General features: G+C 52.2%; 6 protein-coding genes across 6 annotated transcripts; 4 read left to right on the forward strand and 2 right to left on the reverse strand.

The window, feature by feature from the left end:
• Nucleotides 1–688: 688 nt before the first annotated feature.
• AA0111_g4336 (hypothetical protein) lies at nt 689–2,731 on the forward strand (the record flags this gene model as incomplete). Its single annotated transcript, XM_028650327.1, has 1 exon — nt 689–2,731. The coding sequence occupies one exon, from the start codon at nt 689–691 to the stop codon at nt 2,729–2,731; it is 2,043 nt and encodes a 680-aa protein (XP_028508010.1).
• An 841-nt stretch (nt 2,732–3,572) lies between these two features.
• On the forward strand, nt 3,573–6,455 carry AA0111_g4337 (hypothetical protein; the record flags this gene model as incomplete). Its single annotated transcript, XM_028650328.1, has 6 exons — nt 3,573–3,825; nt 3,887–4,148; nt 4,202–4,366; nt 4,422–4,600; nt 4,653–5,703; nt 5,753–6,455. The coding sequence occupies 6 exons, from the start codon at nt 3,573–3,575 to the stop codon at nt 6,453–6,455; spliced, it is 2,613 nt and encodes an 870-aa protein (XP_028508011.1).
• A 2,706-nt stretch (nt 6,456–9,161) lies between these two features.
• AA0111_g4338 (Glutathione reductase) lies at nt 9,162–10,729 on the reverse strand (the record flags this gene model as incomplete). The annotated part of the gene is made up of 2 exons (XM_028650329.1): nt 9,162–9,206; nt 9,377–10,729. The coding sequence occupies 2 exons, from the start codon at nt 10,727–10,729 to the stop codon at nt 9,162–9,164; spliced, it is 1,398 nt and encodes a 465-aa protein (XP_028508006.1).
• Nucleotides 10,730–11,520: 791 nt separating this feature from the next.
• AA0111_g4339 (hypothetical protein) lies at nt 11,521–12,009 on the forward strand (the record flags this gene model as incomplete). Its single annotated transcript, XM_028650330.1, has 2 exons — nt 11,521–11,637; nt 11,692–12,009. 2 exons carry the CDS (start codon nt 11,521–11,523, stop codon nt 12,007–12,009), a joined length of 435 nt encoding a protein of 144 aa, XP_028508007.1.
• A 991-nt stretch (nt 12,010–13,000) lies between these two features.
• Nucleotides 13,001–14,444, forward strand: AA0111_g4340 (hypothetical protein; the record flags this gene model as incomplete). Its single annotated transcript, XM_028650332.1, has 8 exons — nt 13,001–13,177; nt 13,237–13,271; nt 13,320–13,393; nt 13,450–13,668; nt 13,720–13,905; nt 13,957–14,102; nt 14,155–14,266; nt 14,317–14,444. 8 exons carry the CDS (start codon nt 13,001–13,003, stop codon nt 14,442–14,444), a joined length of 1,077 nt encoding a protein of 358 aa, XP_028507790.1.
• A 2,007-nt stretch (nt 14,445–16,451) lies between these two features.
• Nucleotides 16,452–16,951, reverse strand: AA0111_g4341 (hypothetical protein; the record flags this gene model as incomplete). Its single annotated transcript, XM_028650333.1, has 4 exons — nt 16,452–16,498; nt 16,554–16,695; nt 16,750–16,827; nt 16,883–16,951. 4 exons carry the CDS (start codon nt 16,949–16,951, stop codon nt 16,452–16,454), a joined length of 336 nt encoding a protein of 111 aa, XP_028507789.1.
• Nucleotides 16,952–17,165: the final 214 nt, after the last annotated feature.

Genomic DNA, 17,165 nt, shown 5'->3' on the forward strand with positions numbered 1-17,165 from the left:
GCCTCAGGCCAAGGATGTCTCTGCGACGCACGCTACCCCCCATTCTCCACCAATCCCCACACATTCACGTCAGCAATAAACGAAGGCAATGGAGGTGATATACTTGGCACACGAATACCTTGACTGATGGCAAATACAATGATTGGTGCGAAATTGGCGGGTTTAGCGACGGTATGGCAAGCCTACGGATAAATTCGAGCTCCAGCTATCGGCGAGCGTACCACGGTGCCCGCACTGGTCCGTTCACTATCCTACTGCCCCGAGCAAGCAACGCCTAGTGCCCTTTCTAACGGCATATTCACCGTCCAGCCATAGGACGGCTTTAGAGCCAACAGACGCGCGGGTTTTACGGAAGCTTGGTGCTTCCATCTGCTCTGGACATGGTTCTATCTCACTATCTCCAAACTTCACACGCACCGCGATTAAATCAAGACCTGGTCCTGCATCCCACCACCCCACGGATGAATATACGGCGCTCACTCTGAGACGCCTGTATTTCTCCAGACACAGCCCCACCGCCTCACACCCGTCGACGTTTGAGAGATGGTAGCGACGGTTGTTGGAGTTCGCCAGTTGTATACCGCCCGTCGCATTCTCGCCGAGATCCAGCATCGCATCAACGGTTTCAACACCTACGGTTAACAGTAACAAGCAGCACAGCGCACAACTCTACCCACCCATGGCTACCATGGTGCAAACCGGGAGCGTGACGACGACGACGACCACCGCCCACCTCAAGGAAGGCGCCGTCATAGATGTGCAGGAGATTCCGAGTGGCGCCCGGCCGGCGCTGTTAATTCTGCATAACGAGGGCGAGGAGGACATTGTAGGCATCTTCGCGGATGTCCTAGGCCAAAAATGGGAGTCGGCGACATCGGTTGACGACGCACTGGCAGGGCCGCGAGAGACGGTCTACGGTCTAAGCAATAGGCTGGCCAAACCACAATTGGACGCCTGGGACCGCTCCAGGCTGTTGATCAACACCCATCGCGTAGACGGCGGTTACGAACTGGACGAGAGCATCACTGACCGATGCGACTATGAATACCTCTATACTCGATCACCATTTTTCCGTCGAGACGTGTCGCGATACCTCGGCTTCATTCTGGGCCAGATCGGGCCCCATCGCGATCTCACCAAGAAAGCGCGCACGACACTGATATCGACTACTTTTCCTGATGTACACGCTGCGCTTCCTAACCTGGATATCCTATCCGTCGGCGCAGATGCGATCGAAATACGAGTCGACTTGCTGGAGGAGCCTCTGCCAGATGGGTCAGTCAGCAAGATACCCAGCTTGAAGTATGTCGGCGAGCAGGTCATGGTACTGCGCCAACGCACAGAATTGCCAATCATCTTCACCACGAGGTGCACAAAAGAAAATGGCCGCTTTCCCATGGACGATCCCTCACTCTTCTACCGGTACCTCGCGCGCGCGATACAATGGGGTTGCGAATATATCGATGTGGAACTGTGGCTGCCAGAGGAGATTAGGAGGAAGCTGGCCGAGAACAAGGCGTGCACCAAGATAATCTCGGCGTTCCACGACTTCTCGGGTAACTTCAAGTGGACCTCACCTGAAACACAGCGCCTGTTCGAATTGGGCGCCGTTTATGGGGATATTGTCAAGATGTACGCACTGGTCAACTCGATGCAGGAGAACTACGAGCTGGAGTACTTCCGGTCTACTATACAGGCCAAATATCCTCACCCGCCCTTTTCAGGACTCAACATGGGCCCCATGGGCCAGCTATCAAGGACGCTGAACAAGATATTCACTCCAATTACACATCCATTGCTACCGATGATTGCGGCGCCTGGCCAGCTTAGCGCAGCCGAGATTAATGCAGCGCTCCACACTATGGGCCAGATGCCGAAGCAAGACATCTACGGTATCGGAAGCTTCCGATCGACGTCGCAAGCCATGTTTTTCGAGAAGTGTTTCAACGAGCTTAGCCTGCCGCATTCGTTTGGGTTTGCAGAGAGAGCGCCCAAGGCTTCGATTGAGCACATTCTTCGACGCAACAACTTTGGTGGTGCATACATCAACCCACCCTTAGCGGCTTCGGCGCCTTATCTACCTTCCTTGTCGAATGCTGCGCGGGCCATTGGGCAAGTTGATACCGTGTTGGTGCGCTCAGGGACAAGCAACGCCTCCTTCATAGGGGATAACACGAGATGGAAGGGTATCCGGGCAACACTGACTCGCGACTTTGTGCCCTCAGCATACAGTGGACAGGCAGCCTTGCTGCTTGCAAGCAACGAGGCCGATGCATCAGCCTCGATTTTTGCACTGAAGAACCTGGGTATTGGGCCCATATATACGATAGGGTTCAGATCCCACGGGCCACTATCCACTGACGTGTCACCGGTACGATCGGTAGACGACGTGAAGCGGCTGCAGCAGCCGTTTGTTATCATCTCGGCTCTGCCTGCTGAGAAATCGCTCTTGGTGGTGCCCCTGCTGAAGCACTACAGGGTTGCCGGAAGGAATGGAAGCACCAACGGACATGGGGCGACAGGAACGAAGGCTGCAGGCAAGGTGTTCGTTGACTTGGCCAGTGGGCCCCGTAAGGCCGACCCATTGGCAATTGCTACATCGGCCGGATGGACAGCATATGGTATTGCTGACGTCTCAGCATGGACGACAGTTGAAACAATACGGAAGCTCGTCGGCCAAAACGTGTGTTATGATTTTGTGCGTTTGGCATCCGGAAGGGGACATTTTTAAATTCAGCAATTAGCAATGTACACATTTGATGACCACATTCATGTCCACACAGTCACACACGACAACCCTGTTCTTGATATGTAGAGCACATGCAGCGTGACAGGAGCGAGTACCAGGGATGACGGGTGACTCTTGATGACGGGGGCCCTCGTGGGAGCTGTTACCGGGGACGGGGGCTGCAGCTAATGGTACGGCAGTCTGGACTGATTGGCTTGCGAGCGATACCCCGGATTTTCTAGAACATATTCGATGCAGTCCGGCGCTACAGGCGCAGCTACACCGAGACGAGATAGCTGCGTGAGACGGGCGCAATTTAAGTGCCAAATTGCTAGTAGCTGCATGGCAGAGAACCGAGGCACGGTGCGCTGGCTGAGACGGCATGAGATGGACGATTCCTTGACGTGCGGCTAGCCTCTTACCCCAGTGGCCTCATGATTGTCATGTTTTTGTCCTAGCAAGGGCCCCGAAAGCTGCGTATTCCATACCGTCTACTCGACTCGGCCCAACGGTTCCAAGGTTCGCTCGTGGGCTGTTCTACCACGCAAGGCTAGATACCCCGAGATCGTCGTCACGCGTCCCCTTCACCCCAGCGGTTCCATAGCTGCAAATTCCTAGTCGACAGCATCCACTGAGTCGCATCCGAGTGGGCGCGCACTCCCGCTTCATCAAGCCTCGCCGTCCGCGCACCCCCTGCTTGTCTCCACTGCCATAGGCCTTAATTTGAACTTACATCTTACGCTGTACCGTGGGCGTGCTTTCTTCTTCCTAACGTCCTGTTCGCGATCAACTTGTACATTTTGAGTCAGAGAATGCTTCTGGTCCATCGTCCTATAGCGTCGCTATGTCCACCGAAGTGTCGCAGTCACTGGCCGCCGCAATGGCTAGACCTCAGATCGGTATCGACCGACTTCCCGCCCGCCGCGTTTCGAACGAGCCCCGAGAGGCCATGAACTGCAAGAGTTGTCGAAAGCGAAAGGTAGCGTTTCTACACTCATCTCCCACTTGGTGTACTAACCCAAGCTTCAAGATCAAGTGCAATCGCACAAGGCCGACTTGTGAAGCCTGTCAGGTGTTCAACTGTCCGTGTATATATGGTACGCTCCACTCTCAAATGCCCCTAGACGCATCCAAACATGAGCTGACGGCCCGCTACAGACGCTGTTCCAAAAAAACGAGGACCAAAGACAGACGTCCTCGAGGCCCTTCTGAAGCGTGTTGACGGCCTGGAAAAGCGCCTGGTTTCCGAAGGAAAGAGCGATGACCCAACCGAAACCGACCCCGCCTCCCAGGACAACAACACCGCCGTCGACACCAAACCAAAAGATCTCGCATCGTCGCAATCCCCACACGAACCATCGCCCCGCCGCTCGAGTGCCACCAACCATGCGAATCAGTTGATGTCGCCCATTGAGCCAAGGTACTTATTCACAGCATACCATCTTGGCCCGGCGCATTGCTAATAGTGTCTAGTATACAATCGCCTACCCTAGCTCCCGACCTGCTTCTAGACACCTATTTCGCCAGAATTCATGGAAAGCCCTACTATATCCTGGACGAGTCGACCACGAGACAGCGACTACAGGCCAATCAGCTTCCCGGTCACTTAGCCTATGCTATTTACGCCGTGAGTGCTAGGTACGATTCGCCCACCCCTGAGTATTCCTGAACACAATTAATATATGTACCCCAGATATGCACCCCACTTCGGAGGATACAGCTCTGCAGTGCGCATCGGACAAGAGTATGCCCGTCGTGCTCGGCTGGAACTTGAGATAGATGAGCCCTCTATCGAAACCTTGCAGACACTGATGCTGCTTTCGCAAGCAAGCTTTCAGTTAGGCAAGGGCAAGAAGACGTTTATGTTGCTGAGTACGAACTCGTCTCTATCGCAAGCTAGTACAGGACTGACTTCGTTCTCAAGATTCCGCTATCAGCATGGCGTTTGCGCTCGACCTACATCGCGAACTACCAACCGGCATGAAAGTCACACCTGCCGAACGTGAAGGGCGACGCCGACTATTCTGGTCGTGTTACCTCATGGACCGTTTCGCTGCAACCGGCTCCAAGCGACCTTCGTTAATTGCGGATGAATCAATTGTGCTACGATTGCCGAGCTGGCAGCTGCACCCCGGCGCGATGCTGATAGACGGTGACTACTTTCCAAACGGATGCAATTTGCAGTTCATGGGCGGCACTGGAAAAGGCGGACAAGGAAGTATGGGTATGCTGATTGGCATAGCACGCATCCTGGGTATAACAAATCGCTACCTTGCAGCCGGTGGTGTCAAGGGTGATTCACACTTTCCCTGGCACTCATTATCCAACCTATCCAAAATCCGCCAAGAACTCGACATATGGGCATCGGAGACGCAAGATACTTTTACCTCCATCGAGGCTCTCTTTGGTCAACCCGACAGTACCATACTTGTTCTCAGCAAGCTGATTTACCACCTCATACATTGCCTCATCTATCGGCCTTTTCTCCCTGTAGACTTGGCCGAGCTTTCTGGGACGTCGCAGCACCAACCCTGGCAGATCGAAGCGACCAACCTATGCTTCCTTCATGCAAATGCCATTGCCGAACTGGTTGAAATAGGCAGGGCTTCTTCTATCATAGATTGGCCGGCCTTCGTTGGTTATTGTATATGCACAGCGGGAACGATACATGTGCATGGAGCACACTACCCAGGAAGAGAAGGAGAGGTTTTTTCAGTCAGTGCAGAATTTCTGTCTCGTGAGATGCAGCAACTGTCCGAGCTTCGCTTCATCTGGGCTGGAGCTCAGCATCAGCGAGACACACTGCAAACTATTTACGGATGTCACACAGAGCTTGTCCAATCATTGGCAAGCAATCCCATGCGCTATGCGCCGGTTTTCCAACTTGAAGACTTCTTCGACAGGTACCCTGGCCAGATCTTCGATGGAGCGCATGTTACGTTTTTGGATATAGCGGTCGAATCCATTCACGAAGGGTAAGCGGACGGGTCTCAGCGTCCACATACTGTGCTAACAATTCGATAGCCTTGCAACCTTCAATATCGAACAACGCAATAACATGTACATGACTAGCGGCGTCATTGGGAACGCTCAAGGCTACCAAAAGCATTCCGCGCCCTCACAACAACCACAATACTCTAACGGTCACCCAAACAAGAGACGAAGAGCCACAACTTCATCTTCCAAACCTGCGGCCCATTCTCAGGCCATTCCCCCAACACCTACATCAGCCACTCATCCGCCTACTGTACATACTCACAGACCTTCCGATGCCGGTACTTCGGAATCAAACCCAAGCCCGGGAGATACTAGAGCGCATCCTAATGAATCCAGTGTGCCACCCTATACTCCACCGTTACCGAGCAATTCTTTGAATCCACCGAGTGCTAACGGTGGTGGACTTGCTCTTCCTTTTTCGCCAAACTTTTCGTTTTCACCACTGCCGCAGTTTGCGAGTCTGGCGCCATCACCAGTTCCGCGGACAGCGAATCTCAACCAAAACCAGGATAACAGCCATCCGATCCACTTCGACCCTATGCTGAGTATGCCGACGCCATACGACCAGCAGCCGACCCCCGGTGCTGGAAGCACATCAGGCGCGTCAGTGCATACAGATCCTGACAGCAAGGATCCTTTCCTCAGCTTGCTCGAGCAACTTGCCGAAAACGAAGTCAGCAGGGGCGGTCCGAGCGAGCTAGACTTCTTCTTGAGTGGACAGAGTACCTGAAATTGCTCATCTTTCTCGCCGAGTTCGAGACGCAGCAGTATGCACTCCCGCAATATCATAACGGAGCACCGGAACGAACGTGCCACGATCATCACATGGATTTAAATTTGGACTTGTCTTCATTTCACAGTACATTTTGTAATAGCTTTGAGAGCTATCATTTAGGGCCCATCATTGACCGGCTTGGTCCGGTCCAGGGGTTTCTCAACCAAAACCAGTGTGGCGTAAAACAGGAGGACTTGGAGCACAGAGAGGCTTGCTTCACAGCCTCGTGTCTACGGTGAACGAATGTCACGGCCGCTATATGTAAACTTGTATAATATTATTGACCGCAAATGAGCCAGCGCTCTCAAGACACCAGCCGGCAGTAGCAATTGCCGCCAGCTCCACACTATTCAGACAATCGTCAAACAAGTTCCACCGCTCTACAGACAAGGTACCGCTGCTCTGCTTAGACGCCCACACCAAAGCTCTAGGGTCGGCTCCGATGTGGAGGCCCGTATCGAATGCGCTTTGTGTCATGGCGGGGAGCGGCCTCGGTGCCTTTATCAGAAGCTCAGTCGCTAGGGTGCGGAAGCACACCACTTCGAGTCAACGTGCATAGCGACGGCTTGATGTTCGCGTTGACGCTAGATAGACCCCGGTTCGATGCGCATTAGCGGCATATCTCGCATACGAATAACCCGGGGTTCGGCGGTATCTTGGGGGAGACCCCGGGAACTCCAGACGCTGGTACATCAGGGACCTGCCTTGCTTGGGTGAGATGGACATGAATAGTATGAGATTCAAACACACCTCCTTTCTAATTGTCTAGAACATTGATCAACACGGAGCGGTCAGTCCGTAGCATGATTCTGGACACTCGGCGCAGGCACGAGGTGTCAGTGCGATGCAGGTCATCACTGTATTGGCGCCCCCTCCGCCGCACTACAGCACAGCAACGATAGAGTCTCCACACCGTGGCTTGCAACGGTGTGTGCGCAAGTGTGGAGAGACACAGTGAGCGAATCCGGGGAGCATTCAATTTTCCTTGACGTTAACGCGGAGAACGCGCCTCCGTTGCCCTAAATCGCGTGCTAAAAAAGAAATAACGTTTAGGTGTGGTTCATCGTCGTCACCAACAGCGATCTTCTGGAAGCCATAAACGCCAGTCGGCATGGGTATGAAGAAGGGCGTTCACGCCACACAAGGGAGCGGCCAGGGACCAGGTTTTCGGCTGAACTCTAAGTGGTGGGTTGGAGATTCTCCGTTTCACAGCATATCGACATCTACTGCAGGGTCCATTAACGAACAACAATAATGATTATGTTGTAACATCAGCAAAACTCGTTCTCGATCACAAGACGAAATTCATTTTGTGCTTAGAAGAGTGTGCAGGGCATGTTAGTAGCTCAGGTTGCGATAGGTTACATATGTGGGTCCAGCTGGTGCCGGTGGTAATGCACGTTGAAGACTGCATAGCATATTAGATGATAGACTGGCAGCCACCCCGCGAAATACCCCAAGCGAACGCGGGGAGGACCCGTTGGTTCTTTCCTGTCAATGCAGGGCAGGCAGGGCAGGCAGGGCGGCGTGGGCGGTAGATATGATGGGAAATGAGCGTGTGATGAGAATTGGCAGACTTGCATGATGAAAGGCAGCCAATCAAGCAATAAGGTGGCCAGTGGCATGATCCTTTACTTTGTCCATTCTATCGCCATTTCCACAAAGCAGATCACGGTCATGAAGTAATGATGTTGAAATACACGCAGCATATTCAACACCCAGTTCTCAGGAACGGCGCATACTAGAGCGCGAGCACCTGACCTATATCACACCTTGTTATCATGCTCATCCCTCACCACGAGGGATAACGCAAACGATATGATGATCGACTATGATCATCCCTTCTTCCCATTTCTCGGTAAGCGATACGACAACACGTAGTCACAGTCAGTCCATTGCTTTTTACTCGTTTTAACTTATTCTGACACACCCACACATACTCAAAGTCCGGGGTACATGCACATGTAGACACACAGGTACACGTAAAAAGCATCGAAGGTATATGAATCGGAATCTGACATGTACCACGAACACGCAATACCAAGAGCGACCTCGGGAGAGACGAGACCCTAAACCAAACTCAATCATACCCTGCAATGCCCTGCATGTACATTGCAACAGGCATCGGTCAAATAAGCCGTCGCAAAGCCACCGGCTACAGCAACCAAGAAGACGCGCAATAGAGCCCTTTTGCTCTGTTTTTCTAGCTAAAACCCCCAAACTAACAGATGTCGTATCACATATGCATTAGTTTGATAATGACGGTTAGACCTCTCCCATGCTAGCAGGGCAGGTACGTACCGATATCTTGTGCCTTGAGTATGGGTATTGTTCGGAATGGTGGGGGAATAAGCTCTACCCCAAGACCTTGGAGCTGCAGGGTTACTGTCGGAAGGGTCATTGAGCCCCGAGGTATGGGTGTGAAATCGACTGGATGTATCGCAATGTTTGAGAGAACATGTTGCGCTGCCATTTTGTGGCAAAGTGGTTGAGCATAAGCTTTGCACATGAAGAAGATGTTTGGAAGCATACGTATGAGTATGGGTATGCACAGCCATGAACAACGATTACTATCATTTCTCTGATCTTTGCCAATATAGTCTATCTCTCCTAATCTATACACTGTCACAAGTGGGACAAGTGCACGAGATGTCAATTGGTCTAAGTCATGGTGACGAGTTCCTCGGCCGACACGGGGTGGATAGCCTGTGAAAAGAAGCACGTGTTAGCATCCGTGTCATCAAACGCCTAACGTAGAATGCCGTTCCTTTCCCCCGCAAACGTGGCAGCTGCTGCAGTCGATAACCGAAGCACTGCCGCATATGCATCCACGGACGCACGACAAAACGGGATAGGAAGATTGGGGGAGTACTTACCACACAGTTGTCGAAGTCCTTCTTGGTGGCACCCATCTTGATTGCCACACCGAATCCTTGCAGAATCTCGCTGCTTCCTTGGCCTAGGATGTGCAGACCGACGACCTTTTCATTCTCACCTGCGCAGATGATCTTGTATGCTGTCGGCTGCTTCTCTTCAGGGTCCATCATAGCGAAGTACATGGCCTTGAACTCAGTCTTATAGATCTTGATCTTGTCGCCGTATTTTTCGCGGGCCTCAGGCTCAGTCAGACCGATAGATCCGATCTCTGGGTGGGCGAAAACAACGGAGGGGATGTTCTCATATTCGAGGTGAGCTTTGGGTTGGTTGTTGAATAGACGGTCTGAGAGGCGTCGGCCAGCAGCGATGGCAACTGGAGTAAGTTCGAAGCCACGGTCACAGACATCACCGATAGCGTAGATGTTGGGGATGGAAGTGTTTTGGTACTCATCGGTCACGATATGGTTTTTATCGTTGAGCTTGATGCCAAAGTCCTTGATCTTGAGATCCTCGATTTCGGGGTCGCGGCCAGTCGCGAACAGCACCTCTTCGACCTCGACGGTTGATTCATTCTTTGTCTGGTTGTTCTGGTAGGTCACACGCTTCATGCCGTTGCCGATATCCTCTACCTTGGTAATCTGTGTACCCTTATATAGGTTGATGCCTTGACGTTCGTACTCCTGGGTTACAGTGTCTTGAATCATGGGATCAAACGTTCGGAGGAGCTTGTCGCCGCGGATGAAGAAGTGTGTTTTCGAGCCGAGTGCGTGAAGCATGCCGGTCATCTCGACACCAATGTATCCTGCGCCGCTAGTTGCGATGCTCTTGGGTTGCTTCTCGAGGTCGAAGAATCCATCGCTGCTAATGCAGAGTTCCTTTCCAGGAATGTCGGGTAGCTTCGGTCTTCCACCGGTTGCGATGAGTATGTGCTTTGCTTTGATGCGCTGCGAGCCTCCGTCATGGAGCGCAACCTCAACCTCGTCCTTCGCGACGAACTTGGCCCGACCTCTCAAATGCTCAATCTCATCCTTGTTCAAGTTGTTCTCGTAGATGCCATTCAGTCGCTTGACGTAGTCGTCGCGCTTCTTCTTGAAGTAGGGCCAGTCAAAGTCGGGGACCCCGCCAACCTTGAAGCCGTATGCCTTTGCGTCTTTGAAAGTCTCGGCGATTGCAGCCGCGTTCCAGGTGACTTTCTTCGGTACGCAGCCGACGTTCACACAAGTACCGCCGTATCTTGACGATTCGATCGCGATGACTTTTGCACCGTGTTTGGCAGCTCGTCGGCCGGAGGCAATACCTCCACTACCAATTCCGATTACTAAGTAATCGCATTCCTTGGTCTGCGACGACATCCTGATGCCTGATGTAGAGAAATGAGATGCGAGGTTTGACAAACGTGCGGATGCCACTGCGGTTTGTGAAAGGCGGAAGTGCGGTCGGAGCAGGGAGGTTTGTCCTGGAGATGGAGGGGTAATGGTACGAAGACTCGTCGATAGAGCTCGCAGTCTAAAGGTCGCTGTTCTTTGCATTAAAGATGCAGCGGGACAACGGCAGATACTTATAGAATACGTCAGAGCACCTAGCTTCCAAATCTACTACTGCAGTCAGAGACTGGATTGGACGATTTGGTAATCCAATGGTGCTGGTGCTGGTGCAGTATGCAGTAAGGCTGCTTGTTGTACAAGCCAGATGTTCCAGAATAGAAGCGATGGAAGGTCAAACAGGGGCCTGCAATTGTCACGCAATGCCTTCTAGATGGCCGATGTATGCCGCTTGGTAATATGGGAAATAAGATTTTGCGATTAGGGAAGCAGCCGGCGATGACGCGACCTCGGTTTGCGGACATGTCGGAGGTGCTTTCGCGCTAACCGCTTGTGATAGCTACTTGGTCGATTACCTCATGGCTTCTAGACCTCCCCCCGGGCGCCCACCTGCGACACACGACTCGACTAGGCAAGCAACTGTATGTCAGTCAAGTGAATTGAGCCTGCCTTGACGGATGCTGGTTGGGAAACATGCCAGCATATGATAGCAGTTCAAACTTTCCCGGATCCTGAATCCTGAAGCAAACACGGCAATCACCGAAGATATCACACCATCCCCACCACCGACATTGACACTCCTAACTTTAGCTACTTTCATCATGGGCGGCAGACTTTCTATGCCCAAGGCTGCCGATGGCATGAGCGAGACGTCCAAGCCAACTTCGGCGAATGCAACAGCGCGCCTTACGAGGGGTCGTGGTATTATCAATGGCCGGGTACGAAATGTGTTTCCGAGCTTGTCAGTGTTGACACCAGCTAATGTTTCCCAGACCATAATGGCACCCCTTGCAGCCCTCACTATGGCTGGTCTTCTCTTCGTATACGCCCGAACCTCGATACGAGCAGCGAAATTGAACGCCAAAAGACACCGAGAAGCAGATGGCGGGCAGATTAGCTGGCACAAGGAGAGTATGAGACGTCACGGTCAGATAGAGAGGCTAGACGATGATAAAGGAACCTTCAGCGAAGCCCTTATGGGAGACATTCGCAAGAAGAAACAGCGAAAGGTCGACGAGAACCAAAAGGTGCCAGTTGAGAGGTCCGACAACGATGCCGAACTGAGGAAGATCATGGGAAAGAAAGACTGAGATCTGAAAGTGTGGCAAGGCTGTAGGTGACGGCAATGCCAAAGCAGTTCGCTGTATGATTGAAGGAGGGTACAAAAGTTACTCAGCAAGAGATAATTTTATCATGCGAAATTCACAAATCTATGAGCAAGGCCGCTTCCTCGGAGCCGTCCCTAGTATGTGGACTGGATCGGAAGATTGTTACCACAAAGACGATGCTTGCTTGGATCTACTATGGCTGTGAAACTGGAAAAGCATGTACCATGGTCCGCGGCCGGTAGCCTCGTGTCACACGCACTCTGTGCCAGCTTGAACTCGACTGTAGTTTGTTCGACCTCAGACAGTGAAGGCGGAGCTGTAGCGACAGAGAAGGCCATGGTAACACAGCATGTCGTCGTATACATGATGCATGACGGAACAGGTCTGGTCAAGTGCCGTAGCTGCCATATAGATGCTCTGTGATTTGCCGGAGCAACAGACATGGATGGTGTTAAGCTTCACATGTGAGCAAACCCCGCATCCAGCTGTGGTAGCTTCCCAGGGTGCGCCATACCACGAGCTGTGGGCGAGTGGCGGGAAGCACGATTCGAGAGCAAAGTCATGTGTTGGTATGTGAAGACGCTGATCGATTCGCATGTGTTGGATGAGGGATATTGAGGCACGTTGAGCCAGATTCAAGTGCACCTCGTTGCGTCGATCGCCCCCCTGCAGCCAATGGCTTCATCCTTCCGTGGCCGTTAGACTGTTTCGGGGGTGCGAGTTGCACAAAGCGTGAGCTTAACCCCACCATTCCACCACGACGCTCCGCATCCATACACATTCGCCAACATCAGCCATTGTCGCCCGAGCTGCTCTCGACCACAAACCTCGACGCTTGACGCCAATCGCGCACACCCGTTGCATCCATCGAGCCGGACATCGCCGCGGCCTTCATGGAGCTTGCCCGGCTGCTGGCCCGATCGCGATTGCCGTAGGAAGACTGCAGCGTCTTCCACAGCTAGCGATAGCCAGTATGCCTAAGCAGGAGGAGGGGAGGCCAAATGTACAACAGGACATTCCAAATAGACCCAGAAATCTGACCGAGGTTTCAAGAGCCGTCCTGCGTAGTGAGCAGGCAAAGCGATGGACCAAGAAGTACCGCACCGAGGTCGCTGCAAGCTCCAGCAGTCTGCTATCTACATTTGCCGCAGTACGTGGGCCTGCATACAGTCCAAGATTACCGACCTCGTGATTGCTGATAGCTTCCAGTATCCTCTGGACTCAGTCAAGACCCGACTACAAGCGTACGCCAGACACTCAACATCGCCTACACCACGGCTAACATCGCATAGCTACAAGTTCAACTCCTTTGCCGACTGCGTTCGTCACACCTACAAGACTGAGGGCTTCCACGGCTTCTACCGTGGTAAGCTTCGCCCTTCACAGATGCGCATCCATCACATGCTAATGTACGCGTCATAGGTGTCTGGTCTCCTCTCGCAAGCATAACCCTCGTCCGTACCGTGTCATTCTCCATCTACCAACGATCCAAGTACGCGCTCGATAATTGGATTTACCAGACCACCGGAACTTCACCGCTCGTTGTTGCGAACACCCGAGATGCATGGCCCACGTTTTCGACCATTGCATGCTTTGGCCTGGCAGGCGTCAATGCCGGCGCTGCTATCACAGTCATCGCATGTACGAGATGGCTGTTGCTTTTCACATGGGTACCTGGCTAATCTCGTCCAGGTCCTTTCGAACTGACGAAACTGAGCGCTCAAATCTCCGTACTAATGGCTGAGCGCAACGACGGCGGCGGCAAGAACGAAGCGGTACGCAAGAGCTACCAGAATTTGGGAACCTGGAAGACGGCGCAAAATCTGGTTAAACATCGGGGTTGGACAGGGCTATACTCTGGATTCCACTTGCATCTACGTAAGTGAGCCGCAACCATACAGAAGCCATGCAAGTGCTGATGAAATATAGTTCGAGATTCCATCGGCACCGGCATCTACTTTGTAACATACGAAAGTGTGAAACAGGTCTTGGCGAATGCGCGCGGCACCTCACCAACGCATCCACTGGCTGTAGTTGTAGCTGGCGGACTCTGTGGACTCGTCAGCTGGGCATGCGTATGATTTTGAATCCCACCGGTCATTCTCGACGTACTGACAACCTTGGTAGATTTTTCCGATAGATACAGCGAAGAGTATCTACCAGCGAAACTGTCTCGTGGGAGGAAAGGACAAGGCAACGCGCCCGAAGATCCATTTCTTTAGTCGTCGGATGTATCGAGGTGAGCATACCTTTCCACACTTTCTGGGATTCAATACTAACTTGACCCAGGCCTTGGTGTTTCCATGTCTCGCTCCTGCATAGTCAACGCGATTTTCTTTACTGCATTCGAGTTCACCAAGAAGCGCATCAACGGCATGTCTTACGACGAGGAGCTTCTTCGCGCGAATGACTTGTGATCGAGTCGACATTCACGTACTTTGTATCTCTGTATCTGCATAGGGGCATGGAGTAGGCGCATATTTTGCTTATATCGGAGCGGATATGTAAACTATCCTGGATCCGAGTATGTCACAATGAGCACAGCAATCATCATGGCACGCATGTGCAGCATCCGGTCTTGATATCAGTCTCTATTTTCATCGCCGACTCACTGTATAGGCGTGACATCCAATGTTCTCCAAAGTGGAGATGCCTTCCCCTGTCTCTTGCCCCGAATGGTGTTTAGGGTGCTCCGAAAAAGCTTGCCCTTCTTTGTTACTGAACACCTTAGATCCCATCGCCAATTGACATCATAGCAATATTCTTGCTAGCGTCTCTGAAATCAACATTGCCGAAGCAAGCGAATCCAAATGTGCACCTTGGGTCTTTGTAGGCGCAATAGAGGTGACAAATTGACAGAAAGCTGTTCGGTTGATTTGTTGCAGATACAAGTATCGCAGCTTCTATCTTTGTCTTTAGTGTATTGTCGTGGTACACGGCACGATAAAGATATCTATCTTCTCTGCTCAACACAGGAAGTAGGAGCTAGCAGAATATTCATGCCACTATCTATCCAGCCTCACCTCTTTCCTCACATCTAGCTCGAGAACGAATAACCACTAGCCTCTGACTCTCACTAGGTCTCTCATTCCCGTACCTTCAACCATCACTATCTCGCCCTACTGCCAGTGGAATCAATATGACCAGCCGAGTATACTCCGAGACGTGCACTGGAGCAGAGCTATAGGTCTCCATACTAAGCTGCTGTGCTATTGCTGATCAGTTAAGCCATACCCTACGCAGGAGACTTTTGATATCAGTCTCAAACACTAAGGGAACTAGGGCTTTCACTGTCCTCTGTCTCTTGCTCACCATGCATGCCCTCGATCTCGCTCATATTTCTCGGAACAAGAGTGTTCGTGCTGTTCAACTAGGCGACATATCCATTGTTAATATGCAAGTCTTCACGAGTTGGCTTCAGATGAAGTACTCCTAGCACCCGGACACTAGCGTTCATCATTGGTCCGAATCTTCCAATGATCCCCAGTTTGTCGACCGAGAAGAGACGAGCCTGTGCGCCAAAGGAGTGAAAACCTCAACGTTCCTCGTCATCGTTAAGACGCCACTCATCGGGTGCTCTCGTGCCACAATAGATAGTGCAAAGACATATGCACTGACACCTTTTTCGTCCATATCTAGCGTTAGAAGAGCGTACAAGCACACTAGAGAAAGCAATATGCCGCGAAAAGTACTCCTCGATAGGTGGTGCAAGTTCGAAGACATACATAGGGCGCAGGATCGAACGCTACTGAATGTACTATCTTCAAGTCTTTCTGGTGGGTGCTTAGATCCAGCATGAAACGCAGGGTGGTGATGGGTACGGCAACATCGAAGTCTGGGATGGGCATGAGGAACAAGGTTGCATCACTCGAGTCTCTGAGGCATATCGCGATGGTTATAAACAATTGAAAAGGTGAGTCATGGTAAAGGCTAGCGGACATAAAGAACTAGAAGGACGGCGATGTGTACACGCTAGTGCGGTGCTGGGCCTTGCACCATAGGACATTGAGGACAGTAAGCAAAGTCGTTTAGAGTAACCCTAGGCTTACATCTCGGAGTCGCAAAACGTTAGTGGGTGATCTGGACGACAGAATCGTGTCGACGTATCACATGCACCATATTTCTGGTCCAAGGCCATGCACCAATGGATCACCGTTCTTGAAATGTTGTCGCAGCCGATGTAATTCTGTTCTGCGACATCACGTCATGTGTCCGTTCTTTGCACTTTTCGAAGTATTCATTGACCTGCCGACCTAACATATCTCATGACGCCGTCTTTGTTCTTCCGGGAGGGCCCGTATGCAAGTCGTGTCACCGAATAGTCGTGACTGTCCCACCCCAGCAATGGGAATATGCCCGCTGATGAATCCGTTTTGCAACCCCGAGAAAGGCAAATGTCGAAGAAAGGAAGGGAAACGAGACGCTTAGTCGAAGAGACCGAAGCCCATGTCCTCGTCCGACTCCTCCTTCTCTGTTGTGTGTTAGTCTCGGTTCCTTGTTGCACAAAAAGCGTGTGGTAAACATACCCTCCTCCTTCTTCTCCTCAGCAGCTGGTGCGGCATCAGCAGCACCGCCAGCGGCAGGAGCAGCGCCTCCGGCAGCGGGGGCAGCACCGCCGCCTGAGCCGACGTTCAGTAGCAGGTCCTTGACATCCTTGCCCTCAAGAGCCTATTCACATATCAATTTCGTGTTCGGAATTCTAGCGTGTTCGTGTATGCGCACCTTGGCGAACAGGGTCGTCCAGATGGGCTCGACCTCCTCGATCTTTGCGGCCTTGATGAGGGATTGAAGCTTGTCGGCCTGTTCAAATTAGCCAATGTGTCCGCGATTGCGAATGGCACCTCGGGAGTCGTACAGTGATGTCGACACCGTCATCAGCGAGGATGAGAGCGGCGTAAGAGGTGGCGAGCTCGGAGGTAGACATTGCGACGGTTGTGATCGTGATACTGTCGGGAGTCGAGATGTTGAGAGTTTCGGCGCTGGTGAATTGAATTGATGGTGTGGAAGGCGCTAACCGTGGCTTTCGCTTAGCGATGTCTAGCTGGTTTGGGAGCTAGCGCATTCTCGCGGTTGCCCCTCGGTGACGTCCGAGCACTTTCCCCGCTATCAAGCTGCGTCTTGGCTGCCCGACCGGCCAC

The sequence above is a fragment of the Alternaria arborescens genome (genome assembly GCF_004154835.1).
Source record: "Alternaria arborescens strain FERA 675 chromosome Unknown contig_8, whole genome shotgun sequence".
Lineage (NCBI taxonomy): Eukaryota > Fungi > Ascomycota > Dothideomycetes > Pleosporales > Pleosporaceae > Alternaria > Alternaria arborescens.